The sequence below is a fragment of the Lissotriton helveticus genome, chromosome 3_1 (assembly GCF_964261635.1).
Source record: "Lissotriton helveticus chromosome 3_1, aLisHel1.1, whole genome shotgun sequence".
Classification (NCBI taxonomy): domain Eukaryota; kingdom Metazoa; phylum Chordata; class Amphibia; order Caudata; family Salamandridae; genus Lissotriton; species Lissotriton helveticus.
In genome coordinates, this window is record NC_136061.1 from 821466352 (window position 1) to 821485378 (window position 19027).

Below are 19027 nucleotides of genomic sequence, written 5' to 3' on the forward strand. Positions count from 1 at the left end.
TGGGCGAGTTTGATATCAATGTTCCTCCGCTAGGCGGGAAAGGGACAGGAAGGGCAGGCGCGGGAAAGGCTCAACAGAGCGCCCCAATCTGAAGGCCTCATCTCCATGACAGAAGAGCCGGGGAGACAGAAGAGGACCCTTCATCATGGAGCAATCTGAATTTCAAAGGTGGCTCCTCTTTCCCAGTGGATATTTCGGGGGCTAAACGGATATGGTGGTGGAGGGCGGTTGCTATAATTCTTTTTTGAGTTCCTACATTTTAGGTAGGGAAAATTACCTTCATAAATCCAATTAAATTAAAAATAGCACTGGAGTACCAAAGACAGACACATACATAGATAACATAGATGAGTGTCCATCCATTATAATGAGTTACATACATTACATAAGTTCAGCACTTCACAACTAAACCCACATTCCTCCACCTATCCCCAAATTTACATGATCAGAATTGGAAAAAAATCATTGTAAACCAGGATGGGTCTACTAAACAAAAGCTCAAATGATTACCTTTGAAGAGTGCATTTTTAAAGGGCAGTGTTATTTATTCGAAACATTTTAATTTATGTGTGCTGCTTTACCACTATTATGTGTTTTGTTTTGGTACTAAATTATATAAATGCTACAATACAACAGTGCGTGATACACAGCTAAAATCGAGGGAATATTAGTTGCACATTAGCCTAGCTCACTTTCACACTGTGGAGCTTGGGTGATATGAGCAGATGCTGAGCTTGGTGTGTGCAACAAGAGCACGGTCTATTTAAATGATGGTTATGAGTGTTTTCTGTTTCCAACTTGTGAATTCATCATGCATTCATACCAGAATACACCTTCAAATAAAGGGCCATAATTAGGGGCTGCCATGCTCACCACGTCATCAGCTATTATTTGGGGGGGGGGGGGGGGGTGAGTGAGAATTACTCACTTTGGGCTTAGGGCTGACAGTACTGCATGACACGGTGTCTGTGCAGAGCGCTGAGATATACGACGTTTCCAAAATATGAAAGGGACAGTCATTTTTGTCCCTTTATGAGGACTGAACAGAAATGATTGTGCAAACTGTTCCCTCCTCCTCACCCTCCCAACCCCGTTCGCGTCCTCTCACCCCTAAGTGTCATTCTTGAAAATATTCAGGCCCAGTAAGATGGTCTTTATTTTTGACATCCAAAGACTCAGGGGCTGCCCCTAGCACCTCTCTCTGGCCCCCTAAAAAGCAGCTCTCTTGTGCCTCTCTAAGAAACAGACTTTCCAATAAGAGCTCTGCATTTACATAACAAGGGTAAACTTGTACCCCATGGTGATATTCAATGGACATTTGGTCTTATCCCTGAGACATGACTTTGCAATGGTGGATTTAACACAATTGTAACATTGAGAAGTATGTTAATCGAATATACTAGTGAACATGTTTTTTTTTTAGATTTGTTCTTTTTTGTTTGTTTTATGGAGACAGTCGACTCAGAAATAATGTTTAAAGATGGCAGAAGTAAGAAACAATGGACGCCAAAAATGTAGAACTAGACTGACAGGAGCAAGAAAGTGATGTCACTCCTAATACAAGCTAGGTCCATCATCATATGACGTGAAGGAACATCATTGATATTTAGAAACCTGTTAATTAATGTTTTAGTAATCAGAAAAGATACATCCTACAAAAAATAATTATGAGCAATATTGATACATCTGTGACGCCATCAGCAATGTGACTATCCAATACGGAATCAACCCAACGTTAGAAACAGCTGAACGCATTAAATAAATACACATTTTCAGTCCAGAGCAAGAGACCAGGACTCAGAGAAAAAAAAAGGCAATTCACTTGAAATCATACCAGAGAAGTGGATGGCAAAGCCCTGCTTGCTGGTAAAGAAGTCTGTACTGAACTGCATGGTGACAGAATTGAAGGTGCTATGGATGTCGTTCGGTAAATTGGATCCACTGATTTCCCGCAGCAGAATCCCAGTGTCCATCGCTCCATCCCAAATTCTCAGAACATCATGAACCTCTTCCGTGTGGAAAACTATGAAGTGAAGCCTGGGAAAGGAGAATAAAAGTTCATATTGAAATTACACTGTAGAGCAAGCCACTTAAAACGAGGTCGTTGAGTCAGCGACATTCCAAAATAGTTTCCTTTATGAGAAAAAGAGCACAACGAAAAGTGATTGCAGGTCAGAAAGTGGTGGCATAGCAGGAAGTAATGCCAATGCAGAAAGTGATCACATGGGTGAAATGCAAGCCCCTGCAACCCTGTGACGCGGGGGCAACCATTCAGGGGGGCCCTTAACCCTTCATAGGGGCCCGAATTTAGCCCATGGCCAATGAATAATTGTGATATATGGAAAACCCATGGCCCCCTCATTACATTTTGAAGGAGGGACCATCATTTGGCATTATGCCACTGAGTGACTGGCATGGCAGTAAGTGATGGAATTGCATGCTTACATTATCTCTCTCTATGTTTGTCATTTGGATGCTTCAAGTGACTCCTACAATTACAGCACTTTAGAGGACCCCACCCCCGTTCCTCCCGTCAGCACTCTCCAAGTATTCCAGTGCCCAATTAACAATTCAGGGATTCTTATTATTTTTAATAAAATGTATGGGAATTGTTTTTGCAAAATTAAATACACCTTGGGCTCCATACAACTGCCCAACTTCGACCTCTGATTACATTCAGATGTCCTCTCTGCTGAGTCAAGGGGGTGGCTGGGAGGAGGCCAAAAGGGTCCTTGTCAGAGTCCAGATCACCCGACCCCTGGGTCCTCATAGAAAGGGCCCAGAATGTTTAATTTACAGAAACAGCATCTGCACTCCCTCAGAGAGGTACCCTGAAGAAGGTTTGGAGAAATACAGACTCATTTTTTTAAAGGGCCATTACTACCATTAGTATTAGCAGGTGCATTAGCATCGGCGCACTAATGTGATGGAGCACTGTACCCCAATTAAGGAAATGTTACTAGCAAAAATGACGGTGGGCAGCCATTTCAATTATTAGCATTGGGGCCCAAGTCCCCCTTGCTGCACAGGGAACAGGTCCCAGGGGGACGGGGGGCAGATGTGCAGCATTTCACCTTTTTGACACAAAGGCGTAGACCGCCTGCTTTGGACTTCAGTCCTAAGAGTGATGGCCCTGTAGTGTGGGCAGAGTAGTAGGTATTATTGGTACTCTAGGTACAGTGGCATCGGGGCCAAGGGGTGTGAGGACGCTACTAAACCTCTGTTATGGCTGTTTTTCCATCATTCCTTACTTGTATTAGAGCTCAGTGCCCCCTTGCAGTGTCAGTGTTGCTTTGGTCATTTATTCATTTATTTATCCATGTATAGAGCGCATGTTTACACCAATGATGTGTCCCCGCGCTGAGACAGGCACTCTGAAAAGATGTGCCTGCAATCTACATGTCACACCGAGTTGCACAGACTATCCAAGATATTACCTATATTGTGTTTTTACGAACAACCAGGTCTTTAGCTGTTTTCGGAATCTACTTTCGCATGGTTCTGTTCTTAGGACCATCGGTAGGGTGTTCCACGTTTTTGCTGCGAGGTATCTGAAGGAGCGTGCCCCCATTCTTGCTCTAAATATTTTCGGTACAGTCACCAGGGCCTTCCCCATAGATCTTAAACTCTGCCTTGGAGTGTACTGAGTTAGCAGTGGTTGAAGGTACCTTGGGCCCCTCTTTGATAGAATACGATGACAATGGTACATTGCCTTAAACACGACTCTCTTTTCCACTGGCCAGTGCAGTACTGTCAAGGCTTTCTTCGTGTTAGCTCTTCTCGGGAGGTTAAGTAACAGTCGAGCCACTGCATTCTTCACCCTCTGTAGTTTGGATAGTCCTTTTTTTGTAGCGCCAAGATATGGTACATTCCTGTAGTCTATTTTGGGAGGTTATCACTGCAAGTACTATGGTTTTCCTGGCATTGGGTGGCAAAAGATCAAGGACTTTCGTATGGACTTTCATGGACTTTCATTGAACCATTGGCCCAAGAGAGGAGAACATCAAAGCAGAGGAGAAACAATTTGATGTCAGAATGGAGGACGGGTGGTTTAACAAAGGGCACCAGGCATTATCTCTCATTAGTGAGTAAGGAGCAGTGGCTCTGGCGTCCAGGGGTGTGAAAAGCCCACTGCATCGCAATTATAATGTCTTACTTTACAACTGAGGCATGGTGGATAGCATTAGTGCCGAGGGCACCCTTGCTGCAAATAGCAGGTAACACTTGAGAGCTTATTTCTTCTGAAAACGATATAGTCAGTTTCAAGAGTGGAGTTGGAGCCAGGCTTGATGGGGAAGGGGTGACAGAAGACAGATGGGTTAGACGGCAAGACATGCCTGCAGCTATCATTTTTGCAGAAGGCGCAGTCGCATTGGGGCCTAGGAGTTTGAGGGTTTCAGAAAACCCAAGATAATGGGATGAGTGTTTTTTGTGTATTTCAGGTTTTTTTAAATGTATTTTCTCACTTATAAATCTCACATTTAGTGTGTCTTATGATATACTGAAAAAGTGCACCTGAAATGATCTCATATACCCCAGCTGTGCTTATCCCTGCCCCTACTAACACACCCCAACCCCTCCAAGCTTTTCCATTAAGTTTTAGCGGGGGAACCAACTTCAAAGCATTTTGGGTAGGGGGGCTCAGAGTAAAAACGTTTCAAGACCTTTGATGTAATGTGACTGTAGATAAAAGTATGACGGATGAAACATTTGCAGGAATTGCTGAATTGGATGAAATGTATGGCATGGCAGGAAGTGTTGAGGTTGTAACATACTATAAGTAATATGAATATTCCAGAGTTCAATTAACTCATTTTTAAATATAACTGAATCGAAGTACTTAGATTATGATTATTGCGATGATATCTAGGAAATGGGGGAATACCTTCTGTTGTGTTGGTTAACTTTACCCCCGTTTGGTCTTCTTTTTGAGATGCCCTTTAGGTTATCAGTATAAACTTCCAAAATAACTATTTATAAGCAAAATGAAGAATTTCAGAAGCTTTAAGAAAGCAGATTATAAAAATTATTTAAGCAATCTTGTGATTTGATTCAACTACTGCACTTTACTTTCCATTTGTAGTTCACCTAATTTTCCTGCATTTTGCTTTTACACCCTCTTTTTAGGCCTGACGTCAGGCCAGACCGTCTCGTTTTACTAAAATTATGTGTCAAATATACTTACCTGTTAGAGCCTTTTAAGACTGTAAGTGCCTTTTGGGGTTTTGCTCCTAGCCAAGTATCCTTGTAGTGGTATGATTGATGACGGTGTGCGTGGAATCCTATTGATTTAGAGTCTCACACCCAAATAAAGAAGGAACATGTCAAGATTGGGAAGTAGGTACAACCAAGGGAATAATTTGTTTTTACCTCCTCCTGTGTCAAACATATTTTTCTTCTGCCCATATTGGCATGGGGCAGCGAGCCAGCCCACTGCAGACATTGGCTAACTTCTCTGTTATTGAAAAATATGTCTCCGTTCACAAGGAGCACAAAATGTATGGCAATTTGTCCTTTTTGAGACTGAAAAGTATTTCTAATTTTAGCCAATGTTTTTTTAGATTGACGAGGTCCTGACAACTTCCCCAGAAATAATGTTTTGCAAAAACACCTGATAAAACAAAGCAAGCACTCACAGACGAAGCCAAAAGACTGGCAGCCAATACCTGACCAATTGGTTTTGCTAATGCTTGTGCGTTAGGACTGTGAAGCACAAGATTATGGCAACTTGCAACTGTATATTAATAAAAAATGAAATATCTGCCCCATAGCGAGCTCTGCATCCATCTAAATCGTTCCCCTCTTATTTATAAAAGTGTATAATATTTTTTGACACTGGAAAATGTCCTTGATGCCAGATGACAGAATGACAACACTCCAAAGAAATGACACATTCACTGTGGGACTTGATTTAAGTCAGGAATATGTGGAATGGTAGGCAGATAATTCATGTTTAACAGGTTGATGGTAGGTGGAACAAGAAGGGAACCCTCTGTGAAAATGTGCATAGTAGCATCTCATGCCATGATTCTTGGGTGAAATGCCCATGAACAATTCACTGCTTTGTGGAGCTGGGTAGAAGATTTTAGGGAAGGTTTTCCTCAAACTGGGGGTTCTCGACACCACTCGAGTAGAGACTATGATAGGGTCACCTATGGATAATGAGGTTTAAGTTGTAATCAATGTTATACATTAAAACATCAAGCTAGCGGAATCAGGTCACTGAAAACAGTGATAAGAAAGAAAATACTGGCAGGTTAATATAACTTTCAAGAAAAATGTCCTAAGGGTCCAGTCGAAGATACATTTTAAATGCTTGGTATAGGCATTCTATTTACACCCTGTCCTGCACCAAATGTTTGCCACTGCTACCAAAAAATGTGTTTGACTACAATATTAGTTGATAAAAAATGCTGCTTTTTGAGGGTGGTGTCTAAGTACTGGATTGGGGTAGAAAGAAATGTTGGTCAAGGACAGACGGATTTCCTTAGTAGACAGAGGACTCCGTCTAGCCTGAACCTATGGTTTTTATAATTATAATGTTACATATTATGATAGGTGCTTTGGACTTTCTGCACTTATTTTCTCCTCAATTCTCATCTTGTTTTGCATTAAAAACAAACCCCACTCCAATTATGGTAATGACTTTTGAAATTTGTAAGAGGAAAAGGAAATTACAGTAACATATAACTGTAATTTCAGCGGCAGCCAGGTGTAATTGTGACAAAAGGGCACAGCTATTTAATTTCAAAGTTAGAGCGCGTGTGTTACTAGGTTCCACTGATTTTGGTGGACTACTTCCGCCTGATCAAGTGGCTGCAAGTAAATCAGGATTCGGTCTGCGGACTCTTGTACGCTTACCGCCCCCTCAAGCTGTCAAGAAAGAGCAATAACAAACATTGCAGCATGTCACAAAAACTTGTATGTACACTTGATGCCAGCGTGTCATGCTTAGGTAGGGAAGACTCTATTCTTCAGGGAATACACGCTCGATAGTCCTTACCTTCAGAGATTAAATGCCTGGGGCATGTTACCCTACCAGCTAAACACGCTCTCAAGGATATCATGCTGCGTTGCTACCTTGTAGTTAGGGGTTACATGGGTCCTCATTACCTTTGAAGGATAACATGCAAGGAGAGTGCTCACCTTTTAGGAGTTACATGATGGGACCATTGTTCCCTTTCAGACATTGCATTCTGGTGAGATCTATGATATTTGGAGATTGCACCATGGAGTCCTCTTTCTATCCGAGTGATTAACCCAGTGAGCATCCTTGCCTATCAGGGATTATATGGGATGGGCCCGCTTAGCCTTCTTAGATTAAATGCTGGCGGTGTTTCAATTTGAATTCCAACACCGGGGCATCATTGCAAATCAAAGTTTGAATCCTTGGGCGCTCTAGATTTATTAGGTTTAGGAATTGCTGCCCTTTAGCGATTACCTGCTGAAGGTCTGAATTCCCTTCATGGATTTCGTGCTGAGGGTGGGCTTGATCTTCGAGTATTACACGCTGGGGGCCTAATTCAATTTCAGAGACTTTGCTAAAAAGACTCTTTGATTTTAGAAGACTACCAGAAGGGCCCTCCTTTGGGATTGCACAGGGATTCCCTGGCTGTCTATGCTTGAGGCGTCCTAGCCTTCATGGGCTAGAGAACGGGAAGTCATGGCACGCTAAGGTTTACATACTGGTGACATCCTTCCTCTTCTATGATGCGTACTCCTTTAGGGGTGGCATACTGAGGTATCATTGCCCTTCACATGGGGTAGTCCGTGCCATTCAGAAGATAGACTGTGAGGGCGTTGTCGGCCTTCAAAGATTATTTGCTGTAGGTGTCTCTGCCCATCTGCAATTGCACAATGTGGCTGTGGTTGCCCGTCAGGGATAACAGGATGTGGGAGTCCTTTCCTATCACAGTTTACAATCTCAGGGTTCTAACATGCATTCGAAATGGCCAATCCTTCTGAGTTAAAAATCTGTAAGGATCCATGCCCTGCAGGGATTTAAAATAGTATGAATTCCCTGTCTTTTATATACATTCCCTTGGGAAGGGGTTCCGCCTTCGGGCCTTACGAGCAGGGACACTGGGCTTCGGTGGATGCCAATTATGAGACATCTCTTCCCACCAGCAAGATAACCCATCCTTCAGGGATTACTTGTTAATATCACGCTGGCGTGTTGGTGCCCTTGCGGCCATTAAGAGGAAGAGCCTGTCCAGATGACTGATCTTTCTACATCAGTCTGCTTTTTTTCAGCCAGGAGAAGATAATAGCACAAGCTCATTTGACAATGTCACTGAAGAGCTCACAATGGAGACCTGAAACAATGAAGATGCATTAGCAAGGACGCCGTGTTGCAAGGTCAGCAATTGGACTAGATCACGCTATCACTTAGGTCACCGTCCTTTCCAAAGGACAGTGCTTCACTAATGACGTTCAGCGACTACTCCCACCAACGGGGCACGGGGGACACCCACAGCCTGTGGTGGCTGAAAACTCAGAAAGTAAATCCCTCGGTTTCAACCATGACTGACAGACAGAAGCATAGCCCTTTGCAGCCACGACCTCAGGATCAGACTTTGAAAAATGGACCTGCCAATGCAGCCCATGTATGAGACAGCATCTGCATTATCAATAAGGTGGCAGCTACTGAGAGAGATTGCATTTCAGCAATAAAGGCATGCGGCGTCAGCATATTCTGGCTACGCCAGGGACAGCACAAAGGCAACTAGTCGCTAAAACCGCCGGCACCTTCTCCGCCTCTGACAATGCTGGAATGTACTTAATCAGATGGAACATTTACACATCAGTCTGGATGGTGCTCTCCCTGTCCACCAATGCAGTTCTCTATCCTCCTCTCTGTCTCCTCCATTAGACCAAAAACAACGTGGCTACATCTATTCAATTCATCCTTTTAAGTGCCATTCAGAACTATCTGCTATGAACTGCACAATAACTCACTCATTCTCAGGTGAGCGAGTAGGGGAACTACTTGTATCCCAATGAGGCTCTATGTCATAATAATATCTGCTACCAGATGTATAAAGAACTAAATGCAATTTTTGACTATTTTTATTGCACACAAATTAAAGGTATCATGAAAATAATGTTTATTTTGATGATCCTGCTCTTGCTGCAGCATCAGGTCACACTACCGCTTAAGTATCCCACTCTCCTCCTATTGTGACACTCTGTACTGTTTCAATTGCACCTTCTGCTTCTTCTCACATGGCAGGTTTCTGCCCTACTCCCAGTGCAGATTCATGGCCCACTGCAGCTTAGAACCACCAGTAGCCACTAGGTTGGCACTGAATATGTAGGCTGGGGGACGGAGGAACAAATAAAACAAGCATTGGCAAAGTCAAGAGGTCTCTCTTAAATGTAATAACTATTGTAAACAAAGGCATTCACAAATGCTGATTATTAATTTAATGCAAAACATTTTTGCTTTGCCAAGGTTTGGGAAAAACAATTGCAAGAAAGAATTGTTCTCTGTATGGAATTCATACAGGAGATAACAAATTAGATATGAAAAACAGTGTGATGACTGAGCTTACTCTCCAGATGTAAAATAGCTCCTCATGGGTTAAAATGGATGCACTTATTGGCAAAATGATACAAAAAACAGCCAATAGTATGATGTGACAGCGGATACTTTCATCTGAACAGAGCAAAAGCCTACTCTATACACATTTTAAAGAATTGGTAGCGATAGGTCAGGCAGACAGATGCAAAGTCAAGCCAGACATGAAAAGCAAGTGACCTCATAATGGGAAGCAGAAAACGTTGTCCATATTAGTGCTGCAGTATGTTCTCTATACAGAGGAAAGCTGTTCATGCTAATAAAGATTTTTACTGTCCCCCAGACAAATGTTACTATAAAGACTTCAAGCCTAAAGACTCGACTTTGAGAAGACGTAGAAGATCACTAACTTCTTGTAAAGCTGATGCCCAATAACTGACTGAAAGGCCCAGCAAAGGCCATTAAATGAATGGTCAAAATTTAGGAATGAACTCCAGTACGTTCATCTTGTTTACGTCACTCCTACTCATAGTATTAATACCAAAACATACTTCTTAATTATTTTCCACATTTCATGGAAAACTGCACAATTATCTGTGGCATCACCATAGAGTGGTGACAATTAAAGGAGGTTTGGATTTTCACAGGAATTCTGCAGGTAAAGCAGAACTGTGCCTTGGGATGACAAGACGTCCGAATGTAGGGACTGAGTCTCCCTACAGCATCAGTATCTGTTGGCCCAAATCCGGGATAGCTCACAGTGCTTCACCTGAGCTACGATCCTTCTCAGAGCTACAAAGGTGATTTTGGCAACCTAGAACATGACCCTTTAGTCCCCAAGGGAGCAGTGGAAACAGTTCATCACCTTTCGTCTGTTACTCATGCAGGCCCATAGTAAATAAAAGAAAGACATAAAGAAAGTTTAAAATATATTTATTGAAACTATCATAGTCTATTATGAAGCAAATGTGCTGCGATCATTAGGCGGATCAAACTAAACAAAGTAATTAGCATTACAATCAGGCTGGATAAAATAAACATCCCAACTATGGCAAATTATCTATCTGTCTAAGCCTATCCTTGCTGTGTGAGCACAGGGATATATGAGTGATCTCTGGGATTGGCAACATACCCCATACCTGATGTATGCAATTAGGTGGCTCACATCATGAATGTAACGTGCATGTCAGGATCTGCAGGCATGCGTTCCAGGACTGGTCTCTGCCAGAATTCTCCTCTCTGCCCCCCCAGGGGATGAGCCTTCTATGATAAGACTACTGTGTTGTAAAGTTGCAGCTGTGCTACTGTGTTATTTCGAAAATGTTAGGAGCTGTTCCTGATTGGGCAAACAGTACACCTCGTTTTTATGTAAACTAGACAAGCTTAGATAAAATGTGCATAAAGAATCCAGAGAAGAATCATTGAATAACAAACAACATGGACATAAAATTCATAAAATTGATAAAATAATGTCACAAAAAATGTGTCATGTGTGGATGTGTAAAGCAGAGGTAGCCTAAAATATATAATATGCAAAACTAAGGGAGGACCGAAGTGGGCCCAGAAGAGAAATCACTACAGAAGGTTAAGAAGAATCATACATGGTGGGTTTGAGTGCTTTTTTGTTTAAAGTCAAATTCACAATATTAAGCTACTTTCAAAATACAATTGTTAACTGAAAATACAGGAATTAAAGAGAATTTAGTCATGTGTTATCCACAGGTCCTTGGCTATTGGTCAAGTATGTTATGAAAATGTCCTTCTCATTCTGACATAGGGGAGTTTCCCCAAAAAAGTAGAGGAATGACACTTGTATCTATCATAAATCAGCTAAAGCAGATAAGGAAGACTTCACATTTAGATTAATAAGGAATTTGCTATCATAGTGGCTTTTACAAGTCAGTTCCATTGTAACAGTAAATGTGGCGGGATCATTAAAGGTAACATTCAGCAGTGTGGTTATATACCGGCAAATGAGTAAGATTGGCCTCCAGTACTCTTTATTATTTGCCAAATTCACGTTTTGCATTTATAAAAGAGTCCAATAACTTTGGTGTATGATATGATCCTTTCTGGACTGGGCCTCAGTAGTGAAATACAATGGAGAAGTGTTGTGTGTAACCTATTGATTTAGATCACAAACACACACAGAAGTCTGACTTTATTTTCGATCAGGAAGGTGTGAGTTTAGGATTGAAAATCTATTCCTTTTTCCAATGCACATGTTTAAAGCGTTCTTTATAACTACCTACTATATTGCTTTTTTTCCTCTTTCTCCGTCTCTAAATGTGTTTTGGAAATGCATTTCCTTTACTAATTGCCCTCCAGACAGTGATTGCTTTCTATATGGCTCCATCTCTAACTACTAGTTTACATACTAGATGAGATCCGGTTTTGTGTAATTCACTAACTCACTTTTTCAGCCGTTTTTCTTTCATTCTTCCCTCAACATCATTATTTTAAACAAAACATACCAGGTATTGAGATAAAGTTCAATATATCTTACAACACACATTGATTTTCTTAATAAACAACCTTTAGCAAAGCGAATAGATCTGGCTTAAAGGTATACACAGGCGTTCACTAATGCTGTGTACATGTTTTGCATGCACAAATGCTGTTATTCACATTTAAACCCGTCCTATCAGCTTTGTCAATGCTGCAAAAAAGGAGATAAAGAATTGGCAAAATGCTGGGCACAGATTATCATCTGCTTCCAGCAGGAGGTAAATGTGCTTGCTAAAACCCTCAGAAAAGGTGTGTCAGCACAGCAGAGCTTAATTTGAGCCAGTGGCTTCCGGAGCTTGGCACCCACACTTAATTGTCGGCACCAGTACTTATGACAGACCACCACATGTTGGGGCTGTCTGTCTAATTTTAAAATGATCACAACAGTTGTTCAAGAATTATTTATACATTTAAAATTACTAATACCAACTGGCATTGGGTGGCATGAAATAGTCCAAATTGTCACCCTTGTAGAAGTGTCATGGTTAGATGTTGTTATTGCCAGCGCAGGCAGAGGAAATGGGTGGTGCAAGCTGCCTGGCCCATCTTTTTTTCCGACAAATTAAGCATTTCAAGCACAGATATCCCATCTCCAAGGGGAAACTGAAACTGTGTAACTTGTAACTATGTAACTTGTAACTATGCTCTGAAACAATGCTTGTCCTCTTGTAAAGTGCTCTGATACCTCTGGGTCTAGCCAGCGCTATATAAAACTTTTCAAATAAATTAAAATAAATAAATAAATAGCACTGTACTGGTGAAGTGTTCCTGGGTGGTAACAGGAAATACTTCTTCCTCATTTCCCCCTTTTGTAACCCTCCTCTCTCCATTTTTTTAACTCTCTAACTCACCTTTGCCTCTCTCATTATTCATGCGCTCTCTTTGAATCGCTGCTCTATGTGTTTATATGTACCGTGTGCAGGGCCGGCTTTATGACAGTGCGACTGGTGCGGTCGCACTGGGCACTGACCTGTGGAGGGGGGCTGACCTCACGGGGGCACTGTGTTTATTAATAACTTATGATTGGAGAGATGAGGGCCAATTTTGCCCCGTGGCAGTGAGACAATCCGAGGAGGCGGTCATGGGGTTATTGTCGCACAGGGCGCCACCAGCGCTAAAGCCGGCCCTGACCGTGTGAATGCATCCTCGCCGAAGCATTTAATGTGATAAATAGTTACCGCTGCAAGCCAACAAATATCTCTATGCTCTCTTCTAATGTACAATAAGCATTAGCATAGCTTTGAAACCTTTTTAAACCAACAAACTTTGGAACTGAATTCAATTGATTAGGTAATTGCACACATTTGCACATAAATACCGATTGGACACAGTCTCCTAGTCACTCTGAGGATCATTCATTCCATTTTTCGACGCTCCAGCACGTCGCTTTAGCTGGTAACAATGAAGATGTGTAGGTTCCTCCACCCCCTGCCTAATTCCACTCTGATTTCATTGGCAAGCAGAAACAGCTCCATCCCAAAGCTCGGCTGATTAATTTTAATGGGCGTTCCAAATGAGGGCTTTGCACAATGGTATCATGCATGAGAGGGTTTATTTTTACTCAGTATTACCATAAAAATCAACGAGAGAAGTTCTTTCGCGGCCAGCCAGGGATCATCGCTTCAGCTTAAGCTGTGACGAAGGGGCGCAAAAAGCGCGGCAAGTCACCCTTGGCTGAGGTAGTCGCGCGGACTGCTTCGTATTACCGGATCAGGCGCGGTGTATGGATTACTCATTATTTCCCTGTTCACGCTCGGTGGCGGAGGCTTTTATGTGAGGAAAGGATCAATCTGGATGAACAAGTGCCCCGAGAGAGGGTCATGTGTGAAGAAGCCAACTGTGGGTAATGGGAAGTCGGTGCGAGGAGAGCGTCAAACTGGGAGTGACACGGGGAGGAAGTTGTACTGGGTCTGTCGCGTCAAACTTGGAGTGACAAGGGAAGAAGTTGTACAGGGGCTGTCGCGTCAAACTGTGAGTGACATGGGGAGAAAGTTGTACAGGGGCCTGTCACAGAGCTCCTACCGGTCATGGCAATGCCGGGGCCTGTCAGAGAACGCCATCCTGCAACCTGTCACGCAAGACCTTATAGGCGCCTGCCCAACAGGGTCATTTAGAAGCCGATCAAACAAGGTCTGAGAGAAAATTTCTTAGGGGGGCCTGTCTCACATGCTTATAGAGCCCTATCAGGCAAGGGCATTCAAGAAATGCCAAAGGCCTGTCTGACAAGGTCAGACAAGGTCATGCAGAAGCCCAGCAGGTAAGGTCATGCAGGAACCTGTCAGAGAAGGTCATACAGAGGCCTGTTAGGTGAGGTCAGATAAGGGGGCCTTTCAGACAAGATCATAATAGGGCCCGTCAGACGAGATCATGCAGGAGCCTATCAGACAAGTCAGAGGTCATAAAAGGTCCTGTCAGACAGGGCCATAAAGGAGCCTGTTAAACAAAGTCATAGAGTGATGTCAAAGAGTCCTGTTAGGCAAAGTCATACAGGGGCATATGGGCAAAATGCGCTCAGGGATGAATTGGAGAAATGCAGTTGCTGCATCTAGAGAATGAAGACAGACAAGTCAAGTGTGTAGAAAAGAACGGACCTACATTACTACAATTAGAAAGGTCTGTCTGAGAAGGTCATACGAGAGGTGTCTGGCAAACCATACCTCAGAGGAACAAAGTGGCAAATGTAACCCACAAGTCGAGGTCTGAAAGTCGTAAAGGGCCAAGAGGCAAAAGTTTAAAATTGGCCTAGAAAAAAAAGTGAAATCAGGCCCTCGGATTGAGTTCCTTTAAAGGACCTATAGGAGCTTTTCGTAACTAGGGGAGAAAGCCACACCTAGGGAAAGACGCCGTTCAGAAGCTTGGTTGAGAATGTCATGGAGGTTTGTAAAAGGAAAGTTAATCAGTAGAAAAGCAAGGACGTTATGCAGTAGCATAAAGGAGGAAGTCATACATTTTTGTTTTATTACAAAATATAACAAACTTTGTTGCACATTTCACATTTGAAATGATACAAAGGCACTTGCACTAGTCCTTTTTACACAAACACAGAAGATAGAGAAGTACTAGTTTCCGCCTTTTTTATTACAGTATTTCATAACTTTAGTTTTGAGCAAATCTCATTGTTTAAATTTTTTATTAGACTTGGTCCTATTGCTACATTTTGTGCCCATGCAAAACTTTCACTAGAAATTAAAAAAATATAAAATGTCAACCATCTTAAAAGGCCTGAAGGAAGCATTCAGCGAATCCGTGACACACAACATTTGGACAGAAGACACATTTTACAAGCTTGATTTGTCCATTACTAGGAAACAGAACACTAGTTGTCCACACACCCTAAGATCCCGATGCACAAGATCTCTTTTAAGAATGTTTTGCCTGCTTCATATACTGAATTTCTGGGAAAATATCACAGACTTAGTCCACCATCAGGCCAATCAATAGCTAAACATAATCCTAATAGTCAATTTTATTGGTGAAATGGTTGCAGCTTCTGCATTTTGTTAAAGGTACAGCATTTATAGACAGCTGTATCAAAGCACTTGTTTCTCTTAGTTTGGCATGTTAGCTTTAGGATGATATGATTTGTGCAAAGCCACTGAACTGATACCCTTCCTTAGCAGTGCTTAAATCGAGCCGGTGGTGGCCGCCGGTGGGGGCACTGGGACTTATTTTAGGGAACCAGCACTAATATTTCCTCCTCAGACATTCACCGAGAGCAAGAGAGGGAAAAGCACATAAAGGGGAGAGACGGAGGAAGAGAAAGACAGAAAACTGTCACAAAGGGAGAAAACAGGGAGTTCCAAAAGTGAAGTGAATGGCCAAGGAGTGTCCGGTACTGGATTTAAGAGGCATGAGGTGAATACACAGCTATGGTATTCGGCTCGTTGACATTTAATTGCATGGACTGTCAGCTTCTGAGCAGAGCTTTGGGCCCTGGCACTCACTTATTTACAAATTAGGCACTGCTCCCTACAACACGCAGGGAGGTTTGGACAATCTGAGTGGTGGTTGGATTGGACCTACTTTTAAGGATGGTGTGCCCCTCATTTATTCCTTCTTTACTGTAGGGATTCCACTTTGTGTTCCAAAGAGGGTTTGGAGTGGCCTTAAAGGATTAGCAGGTGTAAACATAAAATGCTCCAGAGGGGAGCACATTGTGGCCATACTGAGCTAATGATACTTGGTGGGATTATCAGAGGGTGGAGACTGCAGATCCAGAAACATGCTGGCACTGCTCCTGTTCCACCATTTGCAAGCAAGGCCCTTGTAAGTAGACAGGCAGGAAAAGAAGAGGCAGTGGAAGTTGAGGTTGGTAGTCTACTGGCTGCGACGCTAATGACATGGGATCTTCACATTCCAGAGCTTTATGGTTTCGGACATGGTGTGGGATTCGAGCATGATGGCAGCACTGTACAAACCAGTGCAATGTGTATACTTATATTGCAATGACGCATGAGATAGCCAAGAAAAGTGGGTTTTGGCATGACCATGGTGCTTTACATACAGGGGCCATATGAAGTTTGGCATAACACTGGTACTTTACATATGAGGCAGTCCGTAGGCATAACAGTGGTTACATGACTCAACAATATAGTTTTTTGGCTTGGCACGCACGCACACCTGCACGCACACATGCAATTTAGAAACTGCAATGGCCATTATTGGTTTTATTCCAGGCAGGGTGAACACATGGCATGTAGTCTACTGGATGTTAAGAATACCTGAGCGTTGAACCTGTTCAATAAATTCCCTATATCAGTTCCAGCACCATGAACTGCAGCCCATTACCCTTAACAGGCAATTGGCAAATGTGCTGTCTCCCATCACAATAAGCATCAATGGCCCGTTGAGCATTTAGTGACCTCACAAGGTGGGCTGCCATTTTGAGTAGTGCACTGGCATAACTGAGCAGAGCCCTGCTAGGCTGATGTATTTGGCATCATATTATTATCATCACCACAGTTTGGTGGCCCTTTAATTGGCACGACTAAACAGTAATGCGCATCTGATCCAGGAAAACGATATTTGTAAATGGCAATCTTCCTACTGGCATATGTTTCTATATGTGCATTCACTCAGTACAGTGGCTATATCAGGTACACACGGCATCTTCCATGCTAGAAATCTTAGCTTGCTATGCGTACAGTTTTTTTGCACACAATTTCTTTTCTTTTGGAAGCCCTTAGAGCGAATGCCAGATTCTAAATTCCCTTATCAACCACTAATAGGTCACAGCAGTGAAAATCAAAAGTGATTTATGTGCTGTGATGTCACCAGGAATGTGATTGCTTTTTTGTCTTATCCCCAAATTGCTGAAGTCTGAAAAGGCCTGAGCAAAGCGGTGGAATGGAAATGATTGTCCATCATCTCTCCCACCTCTCTCTGATCCTGTGTGACATATGAAGTGTGACACAGTTAGTGTGTCCCTAGAGGGTCACCCTTGAGAAGGAGTATGTTGTTCGCAGGGAACCGACTAGCATCCCCAACAGGGTGGACCAATAAGTCACTGATCCCATTTGCAGTGGTATTCAAATACCCCCCTTAAAAGAAAAAAACAGGTGTTCCCCTGCAGTAAAAGACAGACCATTGGTTTCAAATGCTCTGCCTTTCACTAATGTGTATGCAGGACTGCAGGCTCAAGTGCACCCTGGAACCCAGTGCCAGCCTGTGCTTGGAAAACCAAATTAAGGCGCCACCACGGCACAGATTCGGAACCTATATAGGGCCCTATATGCTGGAATAAAAAAAATAATAACTCATTTGGACAGGGTATGGGGGGGATTACCAAGGGTAGTGTTGGAGGGTGGCAGAAAATCAGATGTATGTTTTTAAGTAGTAGAGGGTAGGGTGCTGCTTATGTTAGTCGGACAAGGTGGCAGAACAACTGGAGCCATATTACACATAGGGTACACTGTTCCTGTTTGCACCATGGCGCACCATTTAGGTGTGCCAGGCCCAAGCAGGGTCAGTGCATCCTATTACATTTGATGCACGGCCAGGAGGGTATTAGCGGAAAGCAGAGTGTAGCAACTCTGTGTTTCACAGTGCAGGTGACACCATACCTGCAACTCAAAGGGGAAGCAGAGATCTCCAGAAGGCGAGAGCAGTCAGGGACTGCAACTGCCTGGAGGGGTCGGATGGTCCCCTCAGGAAGCACACAGTCAGTGCCTGTGCCATTCCGCCCGAGCCCATAATATAGTTCTGGCACAAAGACAATGTATTACACTCATTAACATGGGACCACAACCCTATTTTATTGAAGGAATACACCTATAAGATAGTCCCAGTGCTATATATGCAACAGAGCGATCTGTATGATAGAAGAACGAGCACCGCGTCAGTAGCCACAGATGTCTTTAGTCTCCTATAATACAGATAGCTCTGGTGCATATATAGCACTGGTACTATCTTATAAGTGTACTATTACTGTGCTCCAAGGGTGCAGAAAACGAGTGCACGTGGCCACGGATCACCTGTGGCACTCTATGGAATGCAGTCCCTGCTATTTCTCTTTTTTTTTAAAATTGGGACAGAGTGAAGAGTGGAAGTTCAAAGTGGTGTGCAAGTTGGCAGAATGCATGCAAGGTATTGTGTTTAAAAAAAAAACATTTTTGGTTTAGGGAGAGAGTGTCTAATGCTAATGGGCAAAGGGTAGGGGGAAATACATCAAAGGTATCATGAGTATAGCGTACCCTTCTCCCCCCCATGAGTATTTTCCATCTGCACATCTGGGTATTAGAGAAGGCAATTCACATGCGAACAAGATTTGAAAATGATGATCCTGGGGGAATTTTTGTAGCATTGCTCAAGAAAAGGGTGTCTAGCATAGATCCAGGAGGGCCAGAAATCTACCATTCAAATAATATAGAGGATGTAGCCTGACGGCTACAGCTGTCCACCTCGAATCTGGGGAACCAGGTTCAAGTTTTGGCAACCATGCTCAACATCCTGTGATTCTGGGCACATCCCTTAATCTCCCTGTACCTAACAAAAATGAAT

At 42.8% G+C, this 19027-nt stretch overlaps 1 protein-coding gene across 1 annotated transcript in view; it reads right to left on the reverse strand.

Moving 5' to 3' along the window:
- The window catches only part of CSMD2 (CUB and Sushi multiple domains 2), a 607842-nt gene that overhangs the window by 302114 nt on the left and 286701 nt on the right, over positions 1-19027 (reverse strand). Inside the window, exon 21 of the mRNA XM_078683053.1 lies at positions 1835-2037. Within this exon, the coding sequence (XP_078539179.1) occupies positions 1835-2037 (203 nt within the window). The remainder of the gene's footprint in view (positions 1-1834; positions 2038-19027) is intronic.